Source organism: Corvus brachyrhynchos, unplaced genomic scaffold (genome assembly GCF_000691975.1).
Source record: "Corvus brachyrhynchos isolate BGI_N302 unplaced genomic scaffold, ASM69197v1 scaffold194, whole genome shotgun sequence".
Taxonomy (NCBI): domain Eukaryota; kingdom Metazoa; phylum Chordata; class Aves; order Passeriformes; family Corvidae; genus Corvus; species Corvus brachyrhynchos.
In genome coordinates this window covers 951,146-977,722 of record NW_008237890.1, presented here as the reverse complement: position 1 = coordinate 977,722, position 26,577 = coordinate 951,146, and the positions used below count along the sequence as shown (strand labels likewise).

Sequence of the window (26,577 nt, the reverse complement as noted above, 5' to 3'; positions counted from 1 at the left end):
TAATTTTAATTCCCAGTCTTAAGGTGATGATCACAGCTGTTTGAACAGTTAAAAATATGTTCAATCAAATATAATGAAGAAGGAATCCACAAGTAATCATGTTTCTGTAATCTGAAGAGCACAACAACGGATCCTACTTGATAGTATCTGGCTAACCTACCTATCCTATAGAGGTAAATTATAAAACATGATGACTTTACTGAAGAGAATTTTAGCCAATGAAAGAAAATATTATGAGTTCACTTAGAGACAGTCAAGCCTCTTCTAAATCATAACTTTAAAGCAAAACTGAAAATTTTGTGTAAAATAAAAAAATATAAATCTTACCTCCTTCGGACCTGTATTCTGTCTGTTAACTGAAGGCATGTGCAGCTTTCTTTGACTTGGTCTGTTTTTTTCTCCTTTGATCTGTCCTCTTATGACTATCACGAGTTTAAATTCCTTTCAGTACAGCCTCTGAATGCATTAATTAGCTTGAAAGGGCTGAGGACACAACTTCTCATTTTCTTCTGCATTCTTCCCTCTTAAAAAGCAGCAGAAAAATCTATTATTACTTGATTATTTACGTGTGCTCTGAGAGACAGACCAACACCTTTTTACCTGCCCAATAAGTACAAGCTCCTAGAGTGGGCAGACTGTTTATAGATTCAAACATGTTTTGATCTAAGGCTGGTTATTTTGTTACAGAGGACTGGTATATTTCCATGTATTTACTATAGCTTTGTTTATGCACACTTTTTGCACCGTTTTAACACTGTGCTAACTAGCATATGTGGACCAAAATTCATTACACTATGACAAAAGTGTCTCAGATTAAGGTAAATACAGTTTAACTCTATACAGAGAAGCGAACACTGCAACAAAAAGAGAGTCTGTCCCATGGGCTGCAGAACTAATGAAGCCTGGTCTTTGCCTGTGGTAACCGTGTAGTAATTCCATTGACAAGATCAGGCAAGAAATGGCAGTCTGTGATTGATTCAGAGGTCTGGGTACTATGATATACCAGCAGTTAGTTACTGCTAGAAGAGAGAGAAGATACAAGAGCTACGTTCTGCTTGTCATGTATCCTAATGAATCATTAATCTGAGCCTCTCTGTCCTTCCACAGATTTTTTAAGTTTGAAGGATTAAACACTTTTAAGTTTTCACTTGTCTTTAAAGCTGTGCACCAGGCTCTAAATGTGCTGAAAATGGCTGATACACTCCAAAGAAAATAGGAAAGAACAGATAATGTGAGTGACCAACATCCATTTCATTAGGAAGTCAGATGAAAAGTATTAACACTGATATTTTTTAGCTAGTGCAGGGCTCGGAAGTCACCATTTTTCTGCTTATGTATTTTTCCTAACGATAGTAAAAATCTGACCTGTCTTTATATACTTTCTCCATTAGAGTGCCTAATGGCAGGACCAGAGGCAGTGGGCACAGACTGAAACACAGGCTGTGCTCTCTGAACAATAGGAAACTTTTTTTTCTGTGAGGGTTATTGGGCACTGGCACATGTTGCCCATACAGTTTGTTGAGTCTCCCTCATTGGAGATCTGCAAAAGCCATCTGGACACAGTCATGGGCAACCAGCTCCAGGTGGCTCTGCTGCAGCAGGGGGTTAGACCACAGGATCTCCAGAGGTGCCTTCCAAACTCAGTCATTCTGTGATTAGCACCAGAAGGATCTAGTTGGTCTTGCTACACCCATTAAAGTTTGAAACAACATAGTTTTTTCAGAGGGGAAAATAAAGGGTACAAGAAAAATGAACAGTGAGGAGCATAAAGTTACTAATTTGGCCAAGTTATCCCAGATAAACTCAGTAGGAATTTCAAAGGTGAAAGAGGTGCAGGGAAGTTTCTGTAAATATCCATGTGGGTAAAACTGTAAATGGACGCTATCACAGTCTGCCAAGTTCCCAAGAAACATGCCAGCCTTTGTGCATTTTGAAAATGTTATAGAGTTCTTTATCAAGTCATGTGTTTTCCTGAAGAAAATCTTCTGGAAGAGGATGATAACTGAAGGGCGCTGTTTGATCTTGTGAGAATCAAAATGCTAATAAAGAAAATCCATGTGATTTGTTTATGTAGCAAAACCAGTCTCTGACCCTTATTTGCCTCAAATGATGTATGGGGCAAAATGTCAACTGCTTGAATATTTTGTGTTCTGAATGAATCTGTTGTTAATAGTACAACAAAAAAGGGAAAAAAATAACAACTTTGTCATGGATCTGTGGTGCCATCTGGAATGTAAATGCAGAATGCTGCTATTGAGGAGTTGAATGGATGGATGAGGATGTGAAACACCACATCCTGATTCTGATCTCAAGCTTTTTACAAAATCTTATTTCTCTGATGTAGTGCTGCTAACTCCATCATTGTAAAATCACTGGTATTGACTATATAGATTCCAAAGGTGCTACCTTTTCAAAGACAGTATTTCAGGAGAAGTGGGTGGAAGAGGAGTACTTTGGAGAAACCCCGAAGTGACCCAGGTTTTTTTGTGATTGCTAAACCTGTGGCAAACCCAGGACACTGATGAATCTTGGTGAAAGGTAGGAAATGAATGCTTGTAGTGTAACTACAAATAACAGGCCTGACCTTTGAAAAAGAATAGCTGTTGATTGGTTTTGTGATGTTGACATTGTGATTCCATCTTTCTAGGACAAGATCCTAGGATTTTTATTAATTTACTTCCTTTAATTGATAATTATTTTTCTCTGACATTTGAGGCTTCCTACAGCAGACAGAGCAAAGAAACACAAGTACCTTGACACCTGATTTAGTAAAGACTTTAGTTTTGGGTTTTATGGGAAATTCAGTGGAAACAAGTATTTCACTGCTAAATCTACATTAACAGTAACACAGTACTGTAAGAGAGAATAAGGAATTATATCCCTTTCAGTTTGTCCTGTGGATCTGTATCTCTCCGTGGTTTGGGGACTTACTTTGAAGGAGGTATTATCTGGCTTCCAGGCTGAAGAGTTCCGCTATAGGCCAGATTTGAAGCTTTTTGAAAATAAACTATTCCTCAACTTGTTCCTGCCTTGACTGAAGGCCCCTCCAGGGAGTAACATATCCTGTAGACTGCCTTGCTCAAACACCCTAAATATGTTCATCCTGAAAGCTTGGTTCATGACAGAAACTTCCTCCTCAAGTAATTTCCAAGTGAAGCTGTGGTCCTAACTGTCAGACCCATCTCCCTCTGCTCCATCCCTGAATCTTACAGTAAAGAAGGAATGGTAGTCTTAATCCTGTAGCAACAGTGCCAAAAATAAATTGACTGAGGGGAAACCTCATTGTAGTCTTCAGCATCCTCATGAGAGGAAGAGGAGGGGCAGGCACTGATCTCTTCTCTCTGGAGACCAGTGACAGGACCCAAGGGAATGGCCTGAAGTTGTGTCAGGGGAGGGTTAGGTTGGGTAGCAGGAAGAAGTTCTGCAACTGGAGGGTGTCTGGGTACTGGACCAGGCTCCCCAGGGAAGTGGTCACAGCACCAGCCTGACAGCGTTCAAGAAGCATTAAGACAACACTCTCAGGCACATGGTGTGACTCTTGGGGTGGTCAGGAGTTGAACTTTGATAATCCTGATTGAGCTTTTCCAATTCTGTAAATCCTATGAGTCTATGATTTGACTTCTTTTGTGCCATTAAACAGATACATAGCAACAAGATGACAGTGTCCAAGCAACTAATACTATTTATTGCATTTAGCAAAGAAAATATAAGCATGACTTTTCATTTCTCACAAGATCCTGTGCAGGCTGGTGGGAACCTGGGGAAATCTCCAGCCTGAGTCCTGACAGAGCCGATTCTGAGCTCAGACTAGGCTGCTCAGGACTTCACTCTGTTGGGCCATGAAAGCCCCAAGGATGGCATCAGCATGACCATGCTGGACTATGTCCCTGCTGCTGGGCTGTCCTCATGGCTTCAGCCTGAGCTCCTCCTGTTCAGCTTTGCTGCTGCCTCACCCTCACACCATGCACTGCTGTGAATGATGCCTTTCCGTGCTGGGTCCTAAAGTCCTGGTCACAGTCTTAGATTGTTGCTCCGGCCCCTCTGTAATTTGCCGGCAAAGAGAGGGGCAAAGTAAGATGTGTTCCAACCCAAGACTGCGATTTTCAAGGTCTTTAGGGTCCCTTCGTGGTCGCCAGCAACTGATGCCTTTTCCTGGTCTTAAAATCAAGAGTCATACACGGTTAGAAAGGGAAAAGGGATTTTACCTTGGTATTTACTTTAAGCCCCCCAACATTGGGTATAACATTATAGGTTTTACTAATTAGCATATCTATCAAAGATTCCCCCATGAGAGGCTCAAGTGAGCCCCCCTCCCCAAGGAGCCCTCCCCTGGATGGTTCTATCTTGGTTTACAGAATGTGTTGTGGAGAGGACCTTGGGGTCTGGGGCACACTGATCCCTAGCTACGAAGCTTCTAAAATGTTTAATCTCTTAGCTTGACAAACAAGTCCAAGAATGGAGGGAAAAAGCAGTAGGAATACAGAAGTTGCAAAAAGGTATAACAGGGATATAAAAGAAAAGGCAGAAATCTTCATGGCATCATGAACAGCCCAGCTGCACCTCCTCTATCCTTCCTGTTGATGCTGGGGATGTTGCTTGGTGCCCCAAAGCTGCTGCTCTCCCTGGCTGAACCAATTCTGGTTCCACAGCCTCTCAGTGATCCTCTGCTGAGCTCAGTCATCTTTGTCAACTTCTTTCCTGTGCTTGCTGCTCCAAAATGTATGCATAACTGTGAAGCAGAGGGGAACAATCACCTCGCTTGATCTAATCCTTGTTCCCCTGTTCATCCAGCACAGCATGCCACTAAATGCCTTCTTTACTGCCCATGTCAAACAACAGGACATGTCAAAATAAATTGGTGACAGGGCTTGTAAATAAAATATAGAATTTTAACAGAATGTCAGAGATGGAAACTGCATCTATTAAACATTTCCCCATTCTTCCCACCTCCAGCAATACCACTTCTATTTTATAAAATGAAGAGTTATACTAAGTAGTGGAAAACTGCAGAAGACTGAAGAATAATGTTCCTAGAAAAATTCAAATTTTTCAATTGATGAATTTGAAAAGGATTTTGTCAGGTATTTCAGAGCCTTACTACAAGACTTTGCCCACCCAGGTGTGTTCCTCCCAATATGTTCTGCAATCAAGCTGTTACAGGTAGTTGATTTATTAATGGTTCTGCTGATTCCCTGTAAGTTAAATTAAATTTTTGAAATACTTGTTCTTATGAGACAAGAAGAAATTATTTCCCATGAGAGATTTATGTCAACTTGGCTTCACAGAGGAAGTGTTTCAATGGTAAAAATTTCTGAAGTTTGTAAGTAGAGCAGATATGACATTCATAATAGTTTGAAAGCTTTAAACGGTTGCTTTTTTTTTTCCTTTTAATGTTTCTTTCTAAATGTGATTCAGCCTTTTCTTCCCTAAGTTCTGTCTTCCCCCGATAAAATAAAATTACAAAAAACCCCAGTTGTTTGGATACAGACTCTTTTTTATTCTTATAAATAGAGTATTTACTCAAAGTATTTGCCTTAGGATAATTGGAACATGGGACTGAAGGGGACCTCAGGAAGTCATCTAGTCCATACTACTACTCGGAAGCACATATATTTAGATTCTTGATCGTGTGTTACTTATTCTCTGATACCTCTGTGTTTTCATATTCTCCCCATCGTCTGCATTGTGACTTAACACGCCACAAGGAAGCTTTTTCCCTGTTACATAACTCTGCCTTTCTGTGAATGATATCAATTACCAATTGTCTTAACAAGGAAAGGAATTAATCATGTCTTCTTTATCTCAACCTATTCTGGATTTGAAGGCTGTTCTCATGCCCTGTAAAAATTTTTGTCTTCTAAATCAGACAAACTTTATTTCTTACACTTTTTCCTTGACTGTGTTTTCTTAATCTTCTCATTTATGTTCCACTTAATTCTTTGCAACTCATGTACTTCTTCCAGTTAAAGCCTTGCAAGCATCATTATCTCCTCTATATTACCGTAACACACAAAGGCATTTACTGTTTTTAATACAGGGTTGCATTTGGGATTGTTACTCAGTTTGAAGTCCACTGTGGCCTTAGGTCTTCTCTAATATTCATCAATCTTTCTCCATTTTATGTGGGTATATTTTGCTTTTTACTTCTGATATCTAGGACTGCATTTCTCTCTACTGTATTCTATTACTCATGTAACTTTTACCTTTTATCAGGTTTATTTATTTATCTTATTCCAGCCCTGCTCTGTAGAGTACCTGCAAACCCTTTAGCTCAAAACTGTATTCATTTACTTGTGCTTTCACATCCAGCTTGTTTACTGAAAATACTGGGCACTACTTCCCCAAGTAAACATTTGTGAGCTCATGCCTCTTCCTCTTTTTTAGTGATAGCTGCAGTCTGCATTTGGGGGTAGAGTTTCTATCTGCTGCATACATGCTTCATGGCAATTTAATTTAGACCATGGTTTCCCTAGTTCATTTAGCACAGCCCTGTGGGACTCTGCTGAAGACTTGCATAGTCAAAATTCAACTTAATATCAAAATAATATGGTAATGGTTACTGCTCTAGTTTGCATGTAAATTAATTACTTTCTTCCTTTGTTTCAAACATTCCTACCCAAAACTTCTGTTGTTTTGTAAATCCTACTAATAGTGAGTTTGGCAAAAATAAAATACTTCCATATGTCCTGAAATGTTGTCAGAGGTCTCATGTAGTCACACCACTACATCAGGCTCTCAACCTTCTGGTTTGATGTTTCAGGAGATGGAGGGAAGGGTAAGGTAATGTTGACTTTTCTGGTTTAGTTCTAATCTTGCTTCCTTTTTTTTTTCTCTGTTGGAGTCGATCTAAAATGACTAAAAATCCAGCTGATAGGACAAGAGTGGCTCCTGCCATGTAGAAGCATGCTCTGTAATCTCCAGCCATGTCCACAATCAGACCTGGGGAGAAACAAATGACAGCAATGTGATTGATGGAGAACAGGCTAATGCAAATTAGCTCAGCAGTGTGAATATATCCTCTCACAGTGTGCTGGCTATGTATTTGTCTTGTGGAGTTCTACATCATGAGCACATGGAACATCACCCCACTACAGCATTTTTGAAACACAATTCACATCTCATTGCTTTGTATATGTGCATTACTAGTGAAACAATATACTACACAGTTTGAAGCACTTTCCCACCTAAAGTGTGGCAGACAGTGCAGGTACTGGTGAAAAAGACAGACCATGCAGCTGTGTATCTGAGTAGCTCCATGTTCTGTGGTGTAGCTGTTGCTGTAATTTGTACCATAACTACAGCACGAGTCAGTTTAAAGAAGGAAAGGAGATTTGTCTGCTGGAGACAGAGTTGGAGAATTTGTCTGACGTGTTATGGGTTTCCGGTTCGTCATTTTACAAAGAGTCACAGATGTTAACAAAAAGACCTTGGTTTTCAGGGAGCTTTAAGCCAACCAAAGTACGTAATGCCACTGTGTACTGTACTGAGAAATCTAGTATGGTAGTAGCGCTTCAGCAGTGTGTCAGCTGCCCTGTGGGTATGATGGCACATTCTTTTGTGGGCTGATGAAGGCTGCTTGCTTGTGGGAAGTTTGTCCATGTTTAGGGTACTTCCTAGCCCACATTCTAAACTAACATCAGCCCAGGAACCATGAACTCAAATGTTTTACATTTTACACTTAAAGGGGGAGAGGAGAGCTTGAGAGGCACTTAGGGTTCCTTGCTCTTCCATGCCTTCTTTGTAGATTACTAAATAGACAAAAAGGGGCCACACTGGTCCCCAGATAGTCAGTACTGGTGACCAGCCACTATAATCTGTATTTTATTCAGATCTTTCCAACACACTTTTGATACTGTTCTGTTTCAAACCCTCTACAAATCTTCCTGGTTCCTGTATTTTCAAAAGTGAGTTAAAATGTTCTAGTATTCAATCTGACTCATTTGCAACCTATCAGCGATGTCATTACCACAAAAGTCACTTGTAGTGCATGAGCAATGGTCTTTGGATGAGGAATCAGATCTGCATTGTACACAGCACACAGGTCAATTTTTTTTGCTGTATCACTTTTTAAAGTCTCTACAGCTTGCAGTTCCTTTGTCTCACATTTTTCCAAGATGACTATATCTCGTTGCCAGCCCATAAATCCATGTGCTGTCTCATTGTCTGGTCTTTCTTCCCACTGTTCTTATGTGCTGCCTTCCTCACTTATTATACTAGTTGGCTCAAATGCTGTCTAAAAACAGCAGGCATCTCTCTGAATATTTCCTTGAGGTTTAATAGCCTAATGTTTCAGGCTGTTCAATTTGAACTTCTGTAGAAACCCTCCCAACAATACCAGCATTTCTGCAACATCACTAGTCTCAGATTTCAGTTTCTTCTCTGAAAGTGTGGGTCTGCTGCTTGTCCCAGAGGCACACTTTCATAGCAAGACAGTTGGTGGCCATCAAGTGGCATTATGTGAGATTCAGGAAGCAGGAAGTTCCACCATGTGAACCCTACCTTTCATCCCTGTTTTCTCATTGAAAAGGTATCTCTAAAATCACAGAGAAGAGAGGGAGCAAGATATTTTGAAGAGGATTTAAAATGACTATTTCTTTTTTATATACATCTTGCTCAGATACCCCTGAGCTAAAAACCAGGGAAATTTGAGTGCAGATCCAGATCTTTTCAGTTTGGATTACCATTCCCCTTTCTTCTTGTAAACTGTATTTGGCATAGAGTTGTCTTAACTTACCCGCAAGAGGAGGCCCCACAAAACCTCCAGTGCTTCGAATGAGCATGAAAAGCCCTAGAGCACTGTCGAATTCTGGCATGCCTACAACATCTGCCAGCACTGTAATGTGAATGGCGACTGTTGTACCAAAGAAGAATCCGTAGAAGCCAGTGAATATTGCCAAGGAAAGATAATTGTTAGCCAGTGGCAACAGCATCAGGGAAGTACTGATCAGTGTAATCGTCATTGCCAGCAAATGAATGGTTTTGGTAATACGGAGGTTGGCATACCAGCCACACAGCAATCTGCCTCCAAAGTCCACTATAGCCAAAATGGATAGGAGGGATGCAGTCCATGATTCATCTATTCCCAGGCTGTAGCTAAGTGGAACTAAAAATAATGGAGGAACAAAAAAACTCATAGCGGCTAATACACCAAAAATGGCATAAAGTACAAATTCTGGTCGCCTCACAAGCATCCAGTTGAAAGTTTTGTGCGTGATAGGAGACTTATCTTCTTTGTCTCTCCTGGATGCGCCGTTGTGAGGTGGTGTTTCAGTTTTGCAATGGCTGGTCTCAAGGCAGCTGCTTGCCAGGGGTCGCATCAGTGTTCCACAGACACAAATATTGAGTTGGATGCCACCTATGATCAAGAGGGCACCTTTCCATCCATATTGACTAATCAACCACTGGAAAAATGGCCCAAACGTGAATGCAAAGGCACATTCTCCAGCACTGGCAATAGCATTGGCCAAAGCCCTTTTCTTGGAGAAATAGTGGCTAACAATGCTAATGGCTGGTGTCCACGAAAAGGAAATGCCAAGACCTGAAAATCACCAATAGAAATAGCACTGGTTAGACACTGTTGAGGTATTCTGTGAAGGTGGACATTAAAGCAGTCAGTGCTCCTACGTTTGTAAAGTTAAAAAGTGTTAGAAGGAAAACATTTTTGCCTAGCAGAAGCATGAGCTTAGCTGGATTAGATGTAAGAGTATATTTGTGATGTTATATTCTGTAAGTTGTATATATTCAAGCGAAAAAGCAGGAACATGAAGTATATACATTATTACATTCTCACTTCAAAAAAAAAAAAAAAGAAGAAGTTGGTTTCACAGCCTTGTCAGTGCATGAGAAATCACATGGTCATAGGGTTGAAGCTAGACAGATCTCAGTGTCCATGCTGTCTGCGCTAAGGTTGGTACTAGGTCAGACCAGCAGGTTAAGCTGAGCTGTGTTCAGGGTAGAAAGCGAGGCAGGACATGAAGGAAGCTGGTGTATTGCCTCTGTTTGCTCTTCATTTTCTCGCTCGACTGCTTTGAGCAAACTTAAAACCTGCTCTAACTTAGAGTTATTTTGATGTCTCCCTAGACTTCCGCAGCCCAGGACTGCCAACGGGCTCAAATTCCAGACATTTTCTCAGGCATCCAGTATGGAATTCAGAATGGTTTATATTATTCCCTGCTAGCTTTGCTTCCTGTTCCAGGAAAATCTGCTAGCTGTTGGAGACAATTTTCTGGCCTGGTTTTGCCTGGAGTAAAGGAAAGGATTGGAATCAAATGGAAGCCTGGGACTTTGTTCAAAACATAAGATAAGTTGATAGAAAGTACAAAATCTCCATGTCTTATAACTTCAGCACCCTTTATGAAGATTCTTTAAACCTTCACAAAGCTCTTGTCTCTGAATGAAAAACAAAATACTTAATTTTCTGCTTGCATATCATTTGCAGGTCCAAATTACTGGCATCTATTTGTCATCTTCATTGTTGCAGGTTTCCTGTACAAATTCTTATTTCCAGAGTGGGACGGGAGGGAAATCTCTTTTAAAGAGCATTGCTGGTTCTAGCTGCTCATAAAATCAAGATAGATACCAGATTTTAAAACTCCTACCACTAGCACCCTCAAATAATATGTTGTTGGAAGAAAGCCATAAAGCCATAAATTCATACCCTGTAGGAAGCCGGTCGTTGCATACATCCAGACCATGTTGAATCCAAAAAACCCCAGTGCCATTCCTGAAAAAGCCAGAAGTCCTCCAGTGATCACAACTGTCCGATGGGTGTATTGGACACATAGTGAACTGGCAACAGGGGCTGGATCAGCAGCAAAATTGGAGAAAGAAAAATACATTAGGAACAATAATCTGATTAACACAGCCAAATAAATAAAACATTTGGAGGAGGACTAGCCTTATAATGCTTGACACAAACAGCCTTAACTCTGCTGGATGGGGTAGGAGGTCAATCAAAATTTCAAAATTGTATCCTTGCTGTTAGAGAAGAGCATTTTAGTGCCTTCCTTATAGTAGGACAGTTCTACTGATTTTCATGTAGGTATACAACTACCAACACGACAGAACCTCATGGACTGTTTTAGCAGAAACTTCAGCCATAGAATCTATAGGTTCATCTATAAAAACTGTATTATTGAGAATATATTATTGATGTGGTTGGCATGAAAACTTTCTGGAGAAAACTAACTTTTGTTTTCTAGAATTTTGCAAAAATCAACCCTTAATGGAATTTTAAAAGTTTATAAAGGACCAAAAATTAGGGTTTATTTTGTGGTTATTGTTTTTACAGAAAATTGGCAGTTCATTTCTTAAATCATTATTTTAGTGGTACAGTTTCTCTCAAGAGACTGCAGAGACTCTTCAACAGAAGGGCAAAGGTGCAGGCGGTACAGATCTGATGTGCAGCTGCTGCTTTGGTCTCTAGTCGCTGTCTGGAAGCACCTGAAATGTCAGGCATATTTTTGCTTAATTAAGGATCAGTTTTACTGCCTGGTTGTTTTTCCATCAGCATCGCAGAGTTGAGTTCAAGGCCGTAGGATTTCTTTAAATAGCCATGGCCACTAGGGGATTCCCAAGTACCACCAGCTCCCTACAATGTGTTAAATATCCTGGCAGCTGGAGCTCGTGCATAAAACGGAATTCCGTTAACGAGGACCAGGCTTCTAAATTGAAATAAGTAGGAAGACAATGATTAGGAGAGAGCAGCCAGCAAGGACACAGGATAACTTCCATGAAAATGCTTGAAGACAAGAAAAAGATCTGTAGTTGGAGCAGGAATACTACCAAAACTCAATTTTTAAATAGCAAATAAGAATAAACAGGCAGACATTAAACATGGGGTAGCAAGAGAAAGAAAGAAGCTGGCCACAGAACTGGAAATGGGTAAAACAGCTGGACTCCAGAGTCTGAAAGGGTAAGGGCAACACACAGAAAATGTACAAGCAATGGAAAGGGATGACAACCAGAGTGCAAAGAGAAAGGTGTTGGGAGGTGTACATCAGTACCAAGAGAAGGCTGGTCAAGGTGATGGGGAGAATCCTTGCTCTAGTAAACTGAACAGCCTGTTGCAAGTGCAGACCTTGCGAGTGGAAGCACATGCTCTCCTTCGACACAAGAAACAGACCTGCTGTTGAAAGGATCCAAATGGGAAAAAATAATAATTCAGTGATCATCCTTCATACTGCCAAATACGCCAAATGACACTTAAGGTTTCCCAGAGATACATATTAAGAAAGAGTAAGCCAGGCATGGAAACATGATCAAAGAACTGGAGGCTCAGGTGATCTTCATCAGGAAGTCTTGTGGTCCCTATAAATGAAGCAAAGGCAGGAGAAGATGAGGACAATTATGTATTGACCTGAGACATTTATAAACTACTATACAGAAGGGGTTTGGAATGTTTGGCCATCAAGCTTTATTCACTGAAAGAGGATTATTTTCAAAGTATTTCAAAGGATGAAAAACAGTTTCTGCTGAAAATTATAGCTGCCTTTTTTGAAGTAGGCTGGCCTCACACTTGACTAGGCAAATAAGTTTTTGCTGGTTTATACTTGATATTAATGTGTCCTAAGCTGTATTCCTTGATACATTCCTATATAATGTAAATATATGTTATAACAAAACAAAACCTAACTGAAACAGGACTTCAAGGTTTTTCCTCCTATGGTGGCTTTTTCTTCTCATGAAGTTCAAATGCCTGAGTGACAAAATAGTATCACAATGTGTCAGTGATATGTCTAATTTGTAAACCAAATAGATAGATTACCATTTATTAATTTCTGTGGCCTGTGAAGCAGGTTTTTCAATGTTTTTTTTCAGTTAATTACATCTGACACTGTAAAGCAAGCATCAAGGATAGCAGTTTATGGAACTGATAAAATCTTTTCAACTCATGACTTACTTTATCTTTTTACTTTGACTTTGGGTTACTCTTTTTTCCTTCTGAATACATTTTTCAAAGCAAGATCAGTTGCTCTTGATGTTTGGAAGTACTGCAGTTGCAAGCAATAGTACTGATAGGTGTGGACTGAGTAGGATGCATGTAATTATACAGTGTCTATGTAATGAAGTGTCTTCATAAACAAAATTATGATAGCATTTATTATGTAAGGATATTTACCTATTGCAACCATGTATCTCTATGAGAATATGCAGAGCAGACTTCACAAATTCTGTACAGTTCAAGCCTGCACATGTTTGGAATCCTCACCATCATGTGAAGGATCATGCAGTTTACAAGGGCACTAAGGACTCTCTAAACAACCAAGTTGAGTCAAATGCGGTATGTTTCATATTTTTCCCTCCTTCATTTGGTGAGATGTGGTATTTGACCTGTTCTCATAGCTCACTGCCTTTAACTGGGATAGTTCACTCTCTCTTCTCCTACTCTCTGCTTGCATGGTCATGTCTTTATTGACCTCTCTCTGTGTGAGCTGAAGTTTTTTTTTTTTTTCTTTTTAACTCTTGGAGTCTTCTGGTAGATCAGTAACTTGGAATCATACTAACAGGGGTAAAGAAGACACAGGATTGGTAATACATGCAAAGAAAGGGGATCTTGGTGAAGATAAAAAGGAGAAGTGGAAAAAAGCAGGACTGACATTCATTCTGGTAGCAGATGGTTTACCTGCCAGACAGGGTCACAATCTTTATGTTTTGAAGTACTTTGAAAAAGTGACAGTCACTCTGAGAGATCAGTGAACTTGCACAAACTGGTTTAAGAGCTTGATTCAACAAGCTCTGTGGCTATTAGAATTATATCTAATGAGTTTAACTCAAAGCCTGTAGCAAAACTTAATCATGAGTTTAGGTACATGATGTTTTTTCAGGCAATCAGATTCCTGTGTCTATAGAGTTCTGTTATTAACCCATTCCATATCTGAGGCAGCAAATGCCAATTTTCTGTAAGAAAATTTTCTGTGTTTTTGATAGAGACAGAAGAAGGAAGTCTAGACCTTACATGTTTCTAGGTGGGTTTTTTTAAGGAAGATTTGCAAACTTGCTCGGGTAGTTAATACATTAAAATAAAATGCTAGAGGAGCACTACTACCTACCTCCTAAATGAAAGACAGCAATAGTTATTGATGTGATCCAGGAAGTGGTGCTTGCAAGTTCATCAAAGTGCTGCTGGATTTCAACAAAGAATAGACCAAAAGTCTTGAGGACAGCAACAGTGAGGCCCATCACCATGAAGGCTGACACTACCACAATCCATCCATAGCCACCGTCTGGTGGATTGCTGTCTTTAGCCTGCATGTTTTCTAATTCTCAGATCTTCTCTGGATTTTGAGGTGTTTTTTCTTTTTTTTTTTTTTCCTGGAGTGATAGTGATGGTGATGAGGTTTTTTAAAAGATCTGCAAATTGGTAGAAGGCCCATTGTTAAAGAAATTAATTAAAATATTCTAGGAATGGCTTACACAAGTAATTACCAAGTTAAAACACAACATGCATTACAGTGGTTTGACTGAAAATATTACCTGGGGAACAGATGCCCCAAGAGACAGAAGACTGAATAAAGAAATTAAAGAAAAAAAAAAAAAATTCAAGTACAGAGTGAAGAAAACAAAAGAAGCATGCAGATGTGAACAAAGGAGAGAAGACAATGGGAAAAGATTCAGACATGAAGATTTTCAAAGATAGAAGAATTTTAGGGTCCTCAAAATTTTAGCATTTATAAATATTAATTGTTCCTGCACCGCCAAGCATTTTTGCCAAAATGGTTCACATCCATCCTTGTGAAGTTATATTCATAGGCAAGAACATCTTATTAAACACAAAATTGAAAAAGTGTATTTCCCCTTAAAAGTTCTGTGACAAACTTGCAGTAATCATGCAGCACATGGAGGACACGGGATCTGGCTGGAGGGAGAGAAACATTCATATATTTTTCTGGTTTCTTCATGGACACTAAATTCTGAGCAGGCATGCTGTACAAGACGCAGAAGACCAAAAAAGACCTATCTCAGGAGGAGAATGGGAACTTGAGATAGCTGAAGATGTACTGTACTTAAAATTATTCTTCCCTCTGTGCAGCTGGGAAAAATGAGCTGCATGAGGGAATCCATACCACTTGAAATTTTCAAACGAGCAGTCACTAGTCCTGTGATGTGCTCCATTGAGGTACATGATCACAGGAGGACTTGAATCACTGCAGCAGAGTGGGGAAAAGAAGCCATCAGAGCCTTGTAGGGATCAGAAGAAAGATCATTCTACTGCCATGGGTCTGGACTGATGCGGCACTGGACACATTTGCACATCCTAAAAAATCTTAGAAAAGCCAGAAGAGAGGGAGAGACTGCCTTGTGTTGAGGTCTATATGAAAGAACCATGTAGGTTTTCATTCCCACAGTTTCTGAGTGACCTTAAGCAAGTTGTTTGATCTTGCTGTGCTTGTTTTCTCAGTTATCAAATGCAGCTGATACTTTCAAAGGTCATAAATTTTGTAAAGTTGGAAGCATTAATACTTGTATTAGTGCTCAGTTACTATAAGAAAATACAGAAATTATATCAAGCTGTAGCCATGTCTTCTGACAATTGAAGCAGTGTGGTCATAATTTTGTTTGAGGCCCGGAAGAACATAAAAAGGATGCAACACTCAAGCTAAATGAGCCTGCCTAGGTAGAGTGATACTGATATTTCTGCATTCTGCATGAACATGCCTGGGCAAGAGATTACGATTTGTGCCACAAGTCAGATAGAAGAAATCCTGCTATTTACCAGGCAGCACCCAGACTAAAACAGGCATGATAAAATCTATTTCCTGACACCACCCAGCACCCTTCACTTACATTAAGCAAACTCTGTCCCAGTAGGAATATAAACTGAGCCTTACTGCTCACAAAACTTAAATGAACAGCATGTTTCCTTACGACAAATATATCTTTTATGTCACAGCTCAGAATTCAACCTTCAGTTCCTTTCAATGTTGTTACATGTAACTCCAAAATGAAATTACTATTTCAGTTGCATTATTAATTAATGAGGTTGTTATTTTCCAGCAGCCCTACAGATTTGAAAGCAGTGCAGCTACATACTATAGGGAATTGTTGGAATGCCAGAAGGGGGTAGAAGAAACATAGATATTACAATAAGGGAACTTGTTTCTGACACCATGCTTTGCTTTCTTCCTCCTTCACTTGCAAGAGAAAGTTTATTATAAGATGATGCAATGCAAACACCCTAAGCTGAAAAAAACCTACATAGGATCTCCTTTTGCTCTTAGCTATTGAGTAATGGTAAGCAGTAAGGTATTAATATCTTCACTTACTCATTTTGTCCCTGGAGCTAACCTTCTAAATAAAAAGGAGTAAAGACCTGTAGAGAAACTGCTCCTTCTGTTGTGCCTGGCCATACACAAGATCCCTCAAAAATTTAAAGCTGTGCCTAGAAGCATAATCATTCTGTCTAGCATCCCACTGACTCCTACCTCCAAGATTTCTCCTGGCAGCTGGAACAGGTGTCCTGTGAGACAGGGGCTTAAATCAGGAAAGCCTGTGCTTGGTGTGTGCATAAGCAAGAGCAGGCAGCTCTGTTAGTAGTGTCATTATGTGCATGGCGAAATTTGCCAGGAGGAACGTGGGCAAGAGTACAACCTTTATCTTTGCACCTGGATAGCTACAAAGGCACATTCTGAGGCACCGGGGCTGTTCCTCTATTCATGCTCTGCAAGTTCTCCAAGCTGTTTCTGCTTTGATTCATGTCAGTGATTCAAAAAGCTTATCAGACAATTATAAAAATAAATTATAAAATGCTTATCTCACTGCTTGCATTTTAGGGTGCCACATAAACTTGTAAAGACAGATACTTGTTTTACTTGGTTATCTTGTGCTCCATATTCTAATTTACTTTTTACAAAAGAGCAAATGAGTTGAATACATTTGCTGCCCATTGCAAAACAATTTGGTGGTGGAATCAAGAAAAGACTGTTGTTAGTATGAATCCTAAACTTCTTGTTCTAATGCAACTCATACATAACACCCCCCCAAGTAAGTGTATTCACTCTCTCTGAATGGAGGCTGAGTGAGCTTCTTGTGAGCTGGTGATACTTTACAGATATAGGTTCCCCAAGAAGACAAAAAAAGGCAAGTTTCAAGTTTTTCTACACTGAGATAAAGAAATATGACTTGGTAATGGGTATTTGGTTTGGGTTTCCAGTACAAGTATTGTACTTTACCTTGGATTTGGACTTACCAAAAAAGAGAAAAGGAAGAAAAACATACTTAACATACACAGATACAAAACTACTTTTACCAAAGGCTGATACCTTGAAACAGGAACTATATAAAACTAAATACAAAATAGATCTTTAATTAATTAACAACAGATTAAATAATATAGTCTTGTTTTATTGGTTGTATTAGAAGTAAGATGGAAAGAAACAAGGAAATCAATCGTAATTTATGTTGAAACTTCCTCCACACTTGTGCCTTGGTACTCAGGCAAGGAACAGGCACTGTGTCACATTCAGATACCCTATGATTTTCATCTAACACTCAGACTGGCTCTGGCTGATGCTCACCTGTCACTAGAGCCTCAACTACAACAGAGTCGTACTAATTACTGCTCCTCAGACACAAATTCAGGAGGAACTCTTCATTAACTCTCCATTTCCTTTCTAACTTCAGAACATCGTTTTAGAAGGAGTCAGTCTAACATGATCTATAACAGTTTATTGACAAAGCACATTAGGATGGAAAAGCGGGGCTGAATGCTCTGAGCAACCACTTAGAAGTAACAAAAATCAAGTATTGCATCAAGAAATTACCTTATTCAGGTAGCCAAGGCTTGTATGTGATACAAAGCTCTTCCTTCACCTTCCAGTTGTATGTAAGTTCATGAGTTGTGCTGCAAACCACCAGGTCATCTTTCTCACCAGAACTACCATCTGGCTATCTGAGCAAACCAATCTGTCTCCCTCAGAATGCATAAGCATCGGATTTTATAAGAATCCCTTCCTCCCCTCCTCAAAAGTCATTTGACTCCACCTATATTCAGAAAAATGAAGTTCTGTCCTGACTAGAGATCAGAGAAGCAAAATGAGGAATGGGTGGAGGAAACTAGAGGAGGAAGGCAGATTTTGTTATGTATCTGCCCTGTACTTATACTAGCCTTGGACTGCTGTCCACGTTTTTTATTGAACTCAACTATTGGACCAACCAGAACTCTCCTGTGTTCTATGGCATTTACTGAAAATGTTTATTCAAATTTGAAATTCATTTGTGGCTTCCCTATGATTGTGCTGTTGGACAGATATTGGCTACAGTGAGCATCACATAGACTGCAGCAACTAAAGAAGTTATAGGAAGCCTGAATATGCTCTCCTGAGCATGATACATGCATGTTCAGAACCTTTCACCACATCAGAGCAGTGCCTGAGTTCTAAGGGCCCACAGTTAAATACTGCTGGACCTCATAAAACTTTCCTCTCCCAGCTCTCACTGCTAGTTTATTGTAACTTATTCCCTTTCCTACCAATTTGTCTTGCACCAAAGTTGTGGCGGCTGTACTGCTACTGTAATTGTTGGGGAGGCAGGGTGGGTTGTTGCTTGTTGCTTTTTGTAATATTTTTATTTACATGTTTGTGTACTTACTTCATGACTTGATCAGTAACTTGGGTAATTTGTGTGTGCTAAGGGGAAGTATAAATATGCAGTTGACCTGCATAACTAAGAAACAGATGTATTTCATATTTTTGGCATATTTGAATGGGAAGCCAGCAAGTTTGTGTGGTGACATCCTAATTTTCTTTTGCTGGGAAAATTCTCTAGAGCTATTTTTTAGGGCTGGAGAAGTCAAAATCATGGCAAAGGAAAATTATGGGGTAGTTTTTGAAGTGGAATTAGTGTGCAGTCTTGATATAAAAGTTGCTGCCACTCCTACTTCACCTTCCTGCTACCATGTGGGTTTTCATACAGTGAACCAGACTGGTGAACTGACCCTTCCTCTCACTACACTGGGGCAGTTTCCCGATTTGGAGAAATTCACTCTGCATTTTTTACAATGCAGAAGGCAGAAAAAAAGTAGCTAGGAATGAAACTTGGCAGATGAGACTGCTTAATCCAGAGAAGAAATTCACATGGCAGTTGTATACAATTAGTGTATCCACATGCCCTATGAGCCAACCAAATTCTGACCCATGATGTTGCTGGGCGCAGGGGTGTGACTAATTGGCCTACAGTTCCTCTGGTGTTCCTGACTGCTTCTCTAAAAACAGTGGTTATGCTTCCCCTTTGCCAGTCATTGACAACATCACCAGACTGCCACGACTTACTTCTCAAATAGGACATTGTGGCTTAGCCATGTCCCCTGCCCATTCCCTTAGAACCTGCAGGTTCATCCTAGAACCTGCTTGTCATCCCTTAGAACCTGCTTGTCATCCAGACAAGCTGCCTGGGTTTTTGCCTGACTTCCTCCTCATTGTCGGGATGCTTGGAATATAGGTGGCCCTTGAATATTATATTATAGTCATGGGAGTTCAAGTCTATAGACAAAATAATAAAGTCTAGAATATTTCACTGGTCAGTCCATCAGACTATTTTTAACATTATATTCACTGAAATTACTGGGGATTATGTGCAAAGGAATACCATCATGGCCTGTCACGACTCTGGTTTAAAAACAGAATGGTCTTAGTGGGACTACACTGAATGTTCATTTTCTACAGTCCTTCCTACTAAATACATTTAGTCTTTACTCATACCATTTAGTTTGTGTTATCCAGAATTACTGTTACGAATTAATACCATAGTAGAATTTGCTCATCTGATCAGGCTAAAATATTTTCACAGTTTTCTGGCAACACATGGAATCTTTATGCTACACCTGTGTACAGTACTTCTCCTTAATCATCTATTGTTTTTCTCCACATGTCAAATTTACAAATAAAATTTAAGTATCTCTTATTTCTACTTAAGAAATTAGAAAACTGTAGACTGCACTTGTATTAATACTGCTTATACTGTTTCTTGTTCAACATTTAAGCATTTTAGAAAACTCTTATGTCTTTCAGGTTTCCATTCATACACTGGAGAAAAAAAAAATTATTCCAGGTGGCAAGAAGAATCACTTCTGCTCAGATCTAGTTTGTCAGCTCAGCTTTCACTAATTCCAAGGGTTAGCTTCCACTTTAAGTGCTTGAGTAAGCACAAAATATGTTCACAGGTAGACTGCTTCATGAAATATTTGGTGTAGAGTGAAATGAGAATCTCCCTGGAACATCTGTACTTCAGATAATAACAGTGATTCATGATTATGAAGAGATTATGCTTACATGCTGTCCAGTCAAGTCATAAAGAAATACTTAACCATCCAGGAGTTAGTGGGTCTTGGCTTTTATTACTAGACTCACAGAATGAAATCGGCAATGGTTTAAACAGAGGCTGGATATATATGTATTTCTAAAATGCCTTTTTCTCAATATTCTCAAAACTGAAAGTAGTGACTGTGTTCTCTGCTGCTGTAAATTATTTCAATTTCCTGATTTCAAATTTACTTCACCCCTTTCACCACCAGAGAATTTCTTCACAGATTTCTCAGTTGGAACAGGGCTGCCTTTGAAGAAGATACAACATCTCTATCTATTGCCTGTTTATTATTATTACTGTAGTATATATAAAATGTGGGAAACAAGTCTCTGAAATGTAATTCTTATTTAAATAAACTGCACAAATGTAGAAAGCCAGCCTGGCACAAATACACACAGATCCTGGCAAAGTCTCCTTGTAGTCAGCTGTGCTCAGATGGAAAGGCAGAGACCTTATGAAACCATGCCTCCTGCATTCATCAGTCCTTGGTGGTAACCATGCTTGTCCCTCTACCTGGAACTACCAGCTCTTATCACATATATCCTCTTTTTTTTCTTCCCTGACCAAAGTCTTCTGACAGCACTGACAAACAGATAGTAAACCAAGATAAAACATCACCAGGTCATATGATTTGTCAACTAAGAGAATATTGATTGAATAACTGAATCTAAATGACTGTTTGATTTGTGGTGTTAAGTGATTACTGATGTAATATGAGTAGCCTGAACATAAATATTCTCAGGACTGTGTGCAGGAGACATAGCAGATGAAAGGATTGGGAAACTATTATGTAAGAAATAAACAGGCTGACATTACTGTCAAAATAGATGACATGGGATGCTAAATGAACCTGGGTAAGAAATGTGAATGAGTGTGGAGGTACTCAAGGTCTTGAAGGAAAAAACCAGTTTTACCTTGATGTGATTAGAGAAGAACAACCAGGGTGGTGATTCAGTTGCATAAAGTTAGGATGACAAAGGAGGTGATTGCTAGCGTTTTATGGAGATAGGATAACTGGCAGTGATAGCTGGCAGATACCAGAGGGGCTAAAGAGCAGAAAGAGGTAGCAAACAAGCGAGTGATTAGGGTTTTTCAGAATCTGTCAGACTGTAAAAAGTGAGCTATTTAATAGATAAAGAGGAATAAGCGTCTTGATTTTGGACTGGGTTCTGGCCATCCTATTATCAGTTTAACAAATTCTTACTAGTTTAATATTGACTGAAGCTTTACAGGCTTGCAACAAATGAAGAAAAAGCCTTCTGTCCTGAAATTACAGTCAGGTGTGCTGATTGCTCCCCGCTCCAGGGCAATATCAATCCCTGGCCTTCCTTTATAACAAAGGGAATGCTCAGCCTGCATGGAAACGGGGGCAGGGTATCTACAGGGAAGAAGGTTACATAGAGCCTGACTTGGCTGCAAAGGGAGGGTATATTCATCTAAACAAAGGTTGTTTGTTTTGTTTTTCAACAAGCAATAATCAGTTCATTTTCTCTGTGTAATTCTTGGTTGTGATTATAGCTTCCATTACAAAATAATAGGGTAAGAAGAAGAGGGGGCACACAAAATGAGTACTGCTAAACAGGGAAGAGGGAAAGGCACTGCTTAACCTTATCAAAACAAAATGGTTAAGTACAGTGCTGATGCAAACAAGAGTCTCTCTGTGCCCTATTAATCTAGCATCTATGGGTGGCTCCTTCCACTTCCTGTTCTGAAATAAGTGACCAGAGTTTAATCATTCTGCTTTAATTACAAGATGAAGGTGAAAATGCCCAATTCTTGGGTATGTCAGGAGTGTCAATGAGGCATTTTCTGTCCTCGTACCTTAGGAAAGAGATGGATGTGTTGGCTAAATGAGCCCTAAATGTTGTCTGGTTGATACCTGGGATGGATTTTTACAAGGAGTCAGCTGAGAACACAGACATTAAGGGATATAAGCTCATAAGACTTCCTGCGCTATTTTCTTAAGCTAGCCTGTGACACACTGTGCTATCCATTGTGAAGTTATGATAAAGTGAAGAAATAAAGCCCAAGAAGAAGAAATGCAACCTTCCTTGACAGCATGAAGTGTGCCTGTATAGAAGAGTTTTCACAGTGAACAGCTGCTTGTATTGAACTGAATACAAGGTTACACAAGGGTACACTGTATTTCTGTAAGGATGGATTCTTGCACCGAGGTCTTAAAATATTCTTCCTAGTTTCGTTTCTAAGACTAGGATGGCAACAGACAATGAAGAAGAATGCCTGTTGACTCAGAGCAATACTGAATGCTTACCAAGTTTTCAAGGCAAACATTTTCAAGCTTGCAGTACACAGAATGAGAGCCAGGCCACAATTAAGGGATGGGAACAGGACTGTCAGTAGTAGTGACCAAAAAACCCACCTTGAAGACAGGGCAGGAAATTGATTTAATATGAGCTTCTAGTTACAACACTGTGGCTACAGGAGTGAGGTAACTGATGGATATATGGTTGAAGAGATGATAGATCTGTGTCTGAGGGAGGAGTGAAGATTGATCTCCATTATGGCAGGAAGGCTCAGTGATCCAACACCACTTTCTGTGCAGGGAAGAAAGATTTTTCCAAGCCCACGTGTCACTAAAGAAAGGCTGACATAATAGGCCCTGGAAATTCAGAATATAAAATCTCATTCTTCTTCCTCACAGGATTTCCTGCTCAGTCCAAATTTCATTTCAAGCTAGTCTGTCAGAGAAACTGTGGGACACTAAGTGGTTGGCTGGAACATGCTGCAGTGACAGAACCAGATTCCCAAGACAGCTGGACAGGACTGTCACTTCAAAGCTGTGGCAACATGCTTACGTTAAAGCAAATAAACATCTCTGACTCCCTGCAGAGTAGCAATGATTTTACCTTTGTATTTGTCACTGGTGTAGGTGCCGCGATACCACTTCTTTTGGTTTAGCAATGCAGGAAAGTTACTAGAAAACTTGAAACCATCAGAATGGTTAGTAGGAGAATGAAAGGGCTTGAAAATCAACAGTTTGTAAAACTCAATGATGAATGTAAAAGGGGTCTTGATCACAATGTATTAATACCTACAGTGGACTAGAAATCTTGTAACAAAGGGATTTTCAATTTTTCGGTCAATGATGCAGGAGGATTTGATGGATAGGAAATGGAAGCTAAGAAATTAATACTGCAAGTGAGTCACATTTGAATAAGAAAGGTGACAATGGGAACAATTTACCTATTACTTCATCACTGTTTATTTTTAATCAAAACTGAATGGTATTCTGAAGATAGTGTTCTAGTTCTCTTACCGTAAATAGCTGATGGTGGCCTTAGCATATAAAACATTCATATCTGTACTTTTCTGTTAAGCAAGAATGTTAACCTGCTATGACTTAACTTGCGTCTGCTACTAAATTAGAAAAAACAAATCCAACCCGTAGTCCTTATGGATAAGGAATTGCCTTTTTACTTTTTCTGCGTAAAACAAGGTTTACAAGTATGATTTATGCTCAGTGAATACAGGATTTTCCTCTTTTGTGAGCTGACAAAATGAACTAGCTTGGATTGCAAGATACTAGGTTAAACACCAGCCTTCTTGACATAAAGTCAAACTGAATTTATGCTGAATAATTTGATTGGAAATTAAATCCAATTATCTTAAATCGGCCATTCCAGACTAACAGAGCAATAAAGGGCACTGTGTTTGTTGATTTATTTGACCCTGATGTTACAGTCATGTCAAAACATGTAAGCACTATAATTCCAGCTTAATTCATACCGCACAGTACCCTCCCAAATGTTTTTGCTCAGAACAGATGATAAAAGGGCTGTCGGCCTTTCAAACATGGGAAATCTTTCTGATCTAAAGCAGAAAATTACTTCTGAATTTTGAATTGACAGAATTTTAAAAATTGTTTTGATCTATAGAATATGACTGTCACCAAAACCAGTACAGTCAAGTCTTTTTCTTAACTGGGGGTGGTTTAACGTTCCTATATTGCCCAAAGAATAAAAGGAAAAAGACCATTAAGAAAACAATGAAATTTTTCTACAGTTCCAATCCTCAGGTAAGCATAGAGCCAAAAGAAATAAATGATGTGTAGCTCCTCTTTCTCAAACTGTGCACAATGCTCCAGATCAATAATGTAGGCATAGTAAAACTGGTATGTAACAAAATACGTTGCTGGAGAGCAACTGGCCCTGCAAAAAGCTGCTTAGGTGAGTCTTTCAGGAGTGGTAGCCCCTAGCACTTTAGCACTGATGATATTATCCATGAAATCAAAATAAAAGATGAAAGTCCATATTTGACTCCTTGTTTGCCTTCTCTATACAACTTCAAGACCTACACAAGAATTTCAAAGGAGAAACCGAGATGTACACTTAATAGTGAGCTTTCTTTAAAACCATATTTTCTTATGTATATTTCTGATACTACCTTAACATCATACAGATTATGAATATAACATTTTCAACGGGCAGTTTCCATTCCATTCCATATTGGGGGATCACATTTTATTTTTTTGTTTTGTTTTGTTATTTGTGTTGCAAGCCTTTCACTGGACTAATTATGCGTTGGTATTTTTAAGAAAAAATGTATACTGGAATTTTTCATAGTAGTTTCTAATGTAAAATCTGCTTTTGAGGACCTAATCTGTAGGTTTGTTTGTCTGCTTGTGAAGAGAGAGGTAACATAGGTGAGACAAAAGCAGAAAGGAAAAAAAACTGAACAAAACAGAATAAACCAAATCTCTCAGCCCAGAACTATGTTACTGGGTCATAGCATAATCTGGAGTTGTAAATCATAAATTGTCATGAATAACCTTGTCTGTACTGAGTATGCAGTGAAGCAAATGAGAAAACTCACTAAGCCTGAGTATGGAAATTTCCTAAAGCACCTGGGGTGTGCAGAGAGCATAGTCATCACCTTTCAGTTCACCACTTTTTCAGACTTTTTAATTCCAAAGGGTATTGCAAATCCTATTAGTTTTCATTTAGCAACAAGGGCAGGGTAGAAAGCAGCAGTGTTCAGTGTTTATCTGCATCACTGGATTTATTAAAACTCCCATTTCTCTAGATCACCTCATTACATATTTTGTTTCCAGATTATGTCACAAAGCATCAAAAATAAGTATCTTTCAGGATATCTTAAAACATGGTGAAGTACATTGGAAAGCAGTATGGTAAAGATAGGGAAAATGACCACCAAAGAGGTCTGTGCCATCATTCAAAGGCAGTGTGAGAGCAGGCAGACGTGTTTTCTTCCCGGGAGAATGGTGTGAAGTGCTGCATGAGTGACAGTCTTCGTCACAGCTTGGGCCCCATCCTCAAAGGTTCTCTCCTTGGCATGAGTACCCTGGAAGCTGCTATTCACTAGCACCTCCTGGCACTATTGCTCTGCACCCCAGCCTAATTGAGCTCCAGTCTGGGCAGTGCTACAGCTATGAAATGCCAAAGATACAATGCAATGGAGGGGGAAACCCAGCCAGAACCACCAGTGGTGTGACTTCATTTCTGTGAGGCACCTGGTGTGCTGCCCTGTGGCACTCTGCTGCTCCCCTACGTGGCACCACTTTTACTTCTGTGAACTTTGTTTTAATGAAAACCAGACCAAACAACCAACCAACCAAAAGAAGCAGGAAACCAGGAAAAGCCTTCCACACCTTCACAAGCAAGGCAATGCAGCACACAATGCACGGGGCAAGCAGGGTCAAGTAGATGCTCACCCTGTAGCTGTGGCTGGACAGAGGGCTCACGGCTTCACTGCTGCCGGGCCACCATTCTCCACAGGAAACCACTGCTGAGGGCTTCCCCGCCTCGGTGTGTAGCCAGACACAGGCCTAAGCTGCACTGGCTGTGCCCAGTTACGAGCTCCTGAGGACAAGAGAGACATGGAGTTCCGGGAGCAGGTACAGTGGAGAGCAACAAAGATAACTAAAGAACTGGAGCATCTCTCTTATGAGGAAAGGCTGAGAGACATGGGTTTGTTCAGCCTCAGGAAGATGAGACTGCAAGGGGAGCTCATCAGTGTCTGCAAGTGTCTGAAGGGAGGGTGTCGGAGGACGGACCAGGCACTGCTCAGTGGTGCTGAGCGACAGGACAAGAGGCAACGAGCAGAAAATGATGCACAGGAACTTCCACCTGAACATGAGGAAGAACATTTTACTGTGTGGGTGACTATGCGCTAAAACAAGAGAGGCAGTGGAGTCTCCCTCACTGGGGATATTCAAGAACAGTAAGGAGAAATCCTATGCCAGTGCTCTGGGATGACCCTGCTTGAGCAGGGAGGTTGGAGCAGGTGACGCCCGCT

The 26,577-nt window shown here is 39.8% G+C and overlaps 3 protein-coding genes across 5 annotated transcripts in view; 1 reads left to right on the top strand and 2 right to left on the bottom strand.

Annotated features, from left to right (window-relative positions):
* The window catches only part of MLANA (melan-A), a 7,178-nt gene extending 6,746 nt beyond the window's left edge, over positions 1–432 (bottom strand). Inside the window, exon 1 of the mRNA XM_008632552.2 lies at positions 328–432. The gene's annotated coding sequence lies outside the window, so the exon portion shown is untranslated. The remainder of the gene's footprint in view (positions 1–327) is intronic.
* Positions 433–4,474: 4,042 nt separating this feature from the next.
* LOC103614625 (monocarboxylate transporter 2) lies at positions 4,475–22,941 on the bottom strand. 2 transcript variants are annotated; one of them, XM_017732825.1, is made up of 5 exons: positions 16,425–22,941; positions 12,125–12,309; positions 10,658–10,801; positions 8,735–9,538; positions 4,475–6,939 (listed from the first exon to the last, which is right to left on the bottom strand). In XM_017732825.1, the coding sequence occupies exons 2-5, from the start codon at positions 12,171–12,173 to the stop codon at positions 6,728–6,730; spliced, it is 1,209 nt and encodes a 402-aa protein (XP_017588314.1). In that variant the 5' UTR covers positions 12,174–12,309; positions 16,425–22,941; the 3' UTR covers positions 4,475–6,727. The 2 variants fall into 2 exon arrangements, with proteins under 2 accessions (XP_017588314.1, XP_017588315.1); XM_017732826.1 differs by lacking the exon at positions 16,425–22,941 and having other exon boundaries at positions 12,125–12,411.
* The window catches only part of ERMP1 (endoplasmic reticulum metallopeptidase 1), a 33,882-nt gene continuing 20,495 nt past the window's right edge, over positions 13,191–26,577 (top strand). The window contains exon 1 of one of the 2 annotated variants that reach the window (XM_017732824.1): positions 13,191–13,282. Coding sequence is in view for 1 of the 2 variants with exons in the window: in XM_017732823.1 (XP_017588312.1) it covers positions 13,278–13,282 (5 nt within the window). In the remaining variant the exon portion in view is untranslated. The remainder of the gene's footprint in view (positions 13,283–26,577) is intronic. The other variant, XM_017732823.1, reaches the window with a different exon arrangement.

Coding starts and splice junctions, on each gene's coding strand:
- LOC103614625 (XM_017732825.1), bottom strand. CDS start 12,173: ATGATCACTGAATTATTATTTTTTCCCATTTGGATCCTTTCAACAGCA. Junction 10,802..12,124: donor TTGGATCCTTTCAACAGCAG/GTCTGTTTCTTG, acceptor CTGCTGATCCAG/CCCCTGTTGCCAGTTCACTA. Junction 6,940..8,734: donor TGTGGGGCCTCCTCTTGCGG/GTAAGTTAAGAC, acceptor GTTTCTCCCCAG/GTCTGATTGTGGACATGGCT.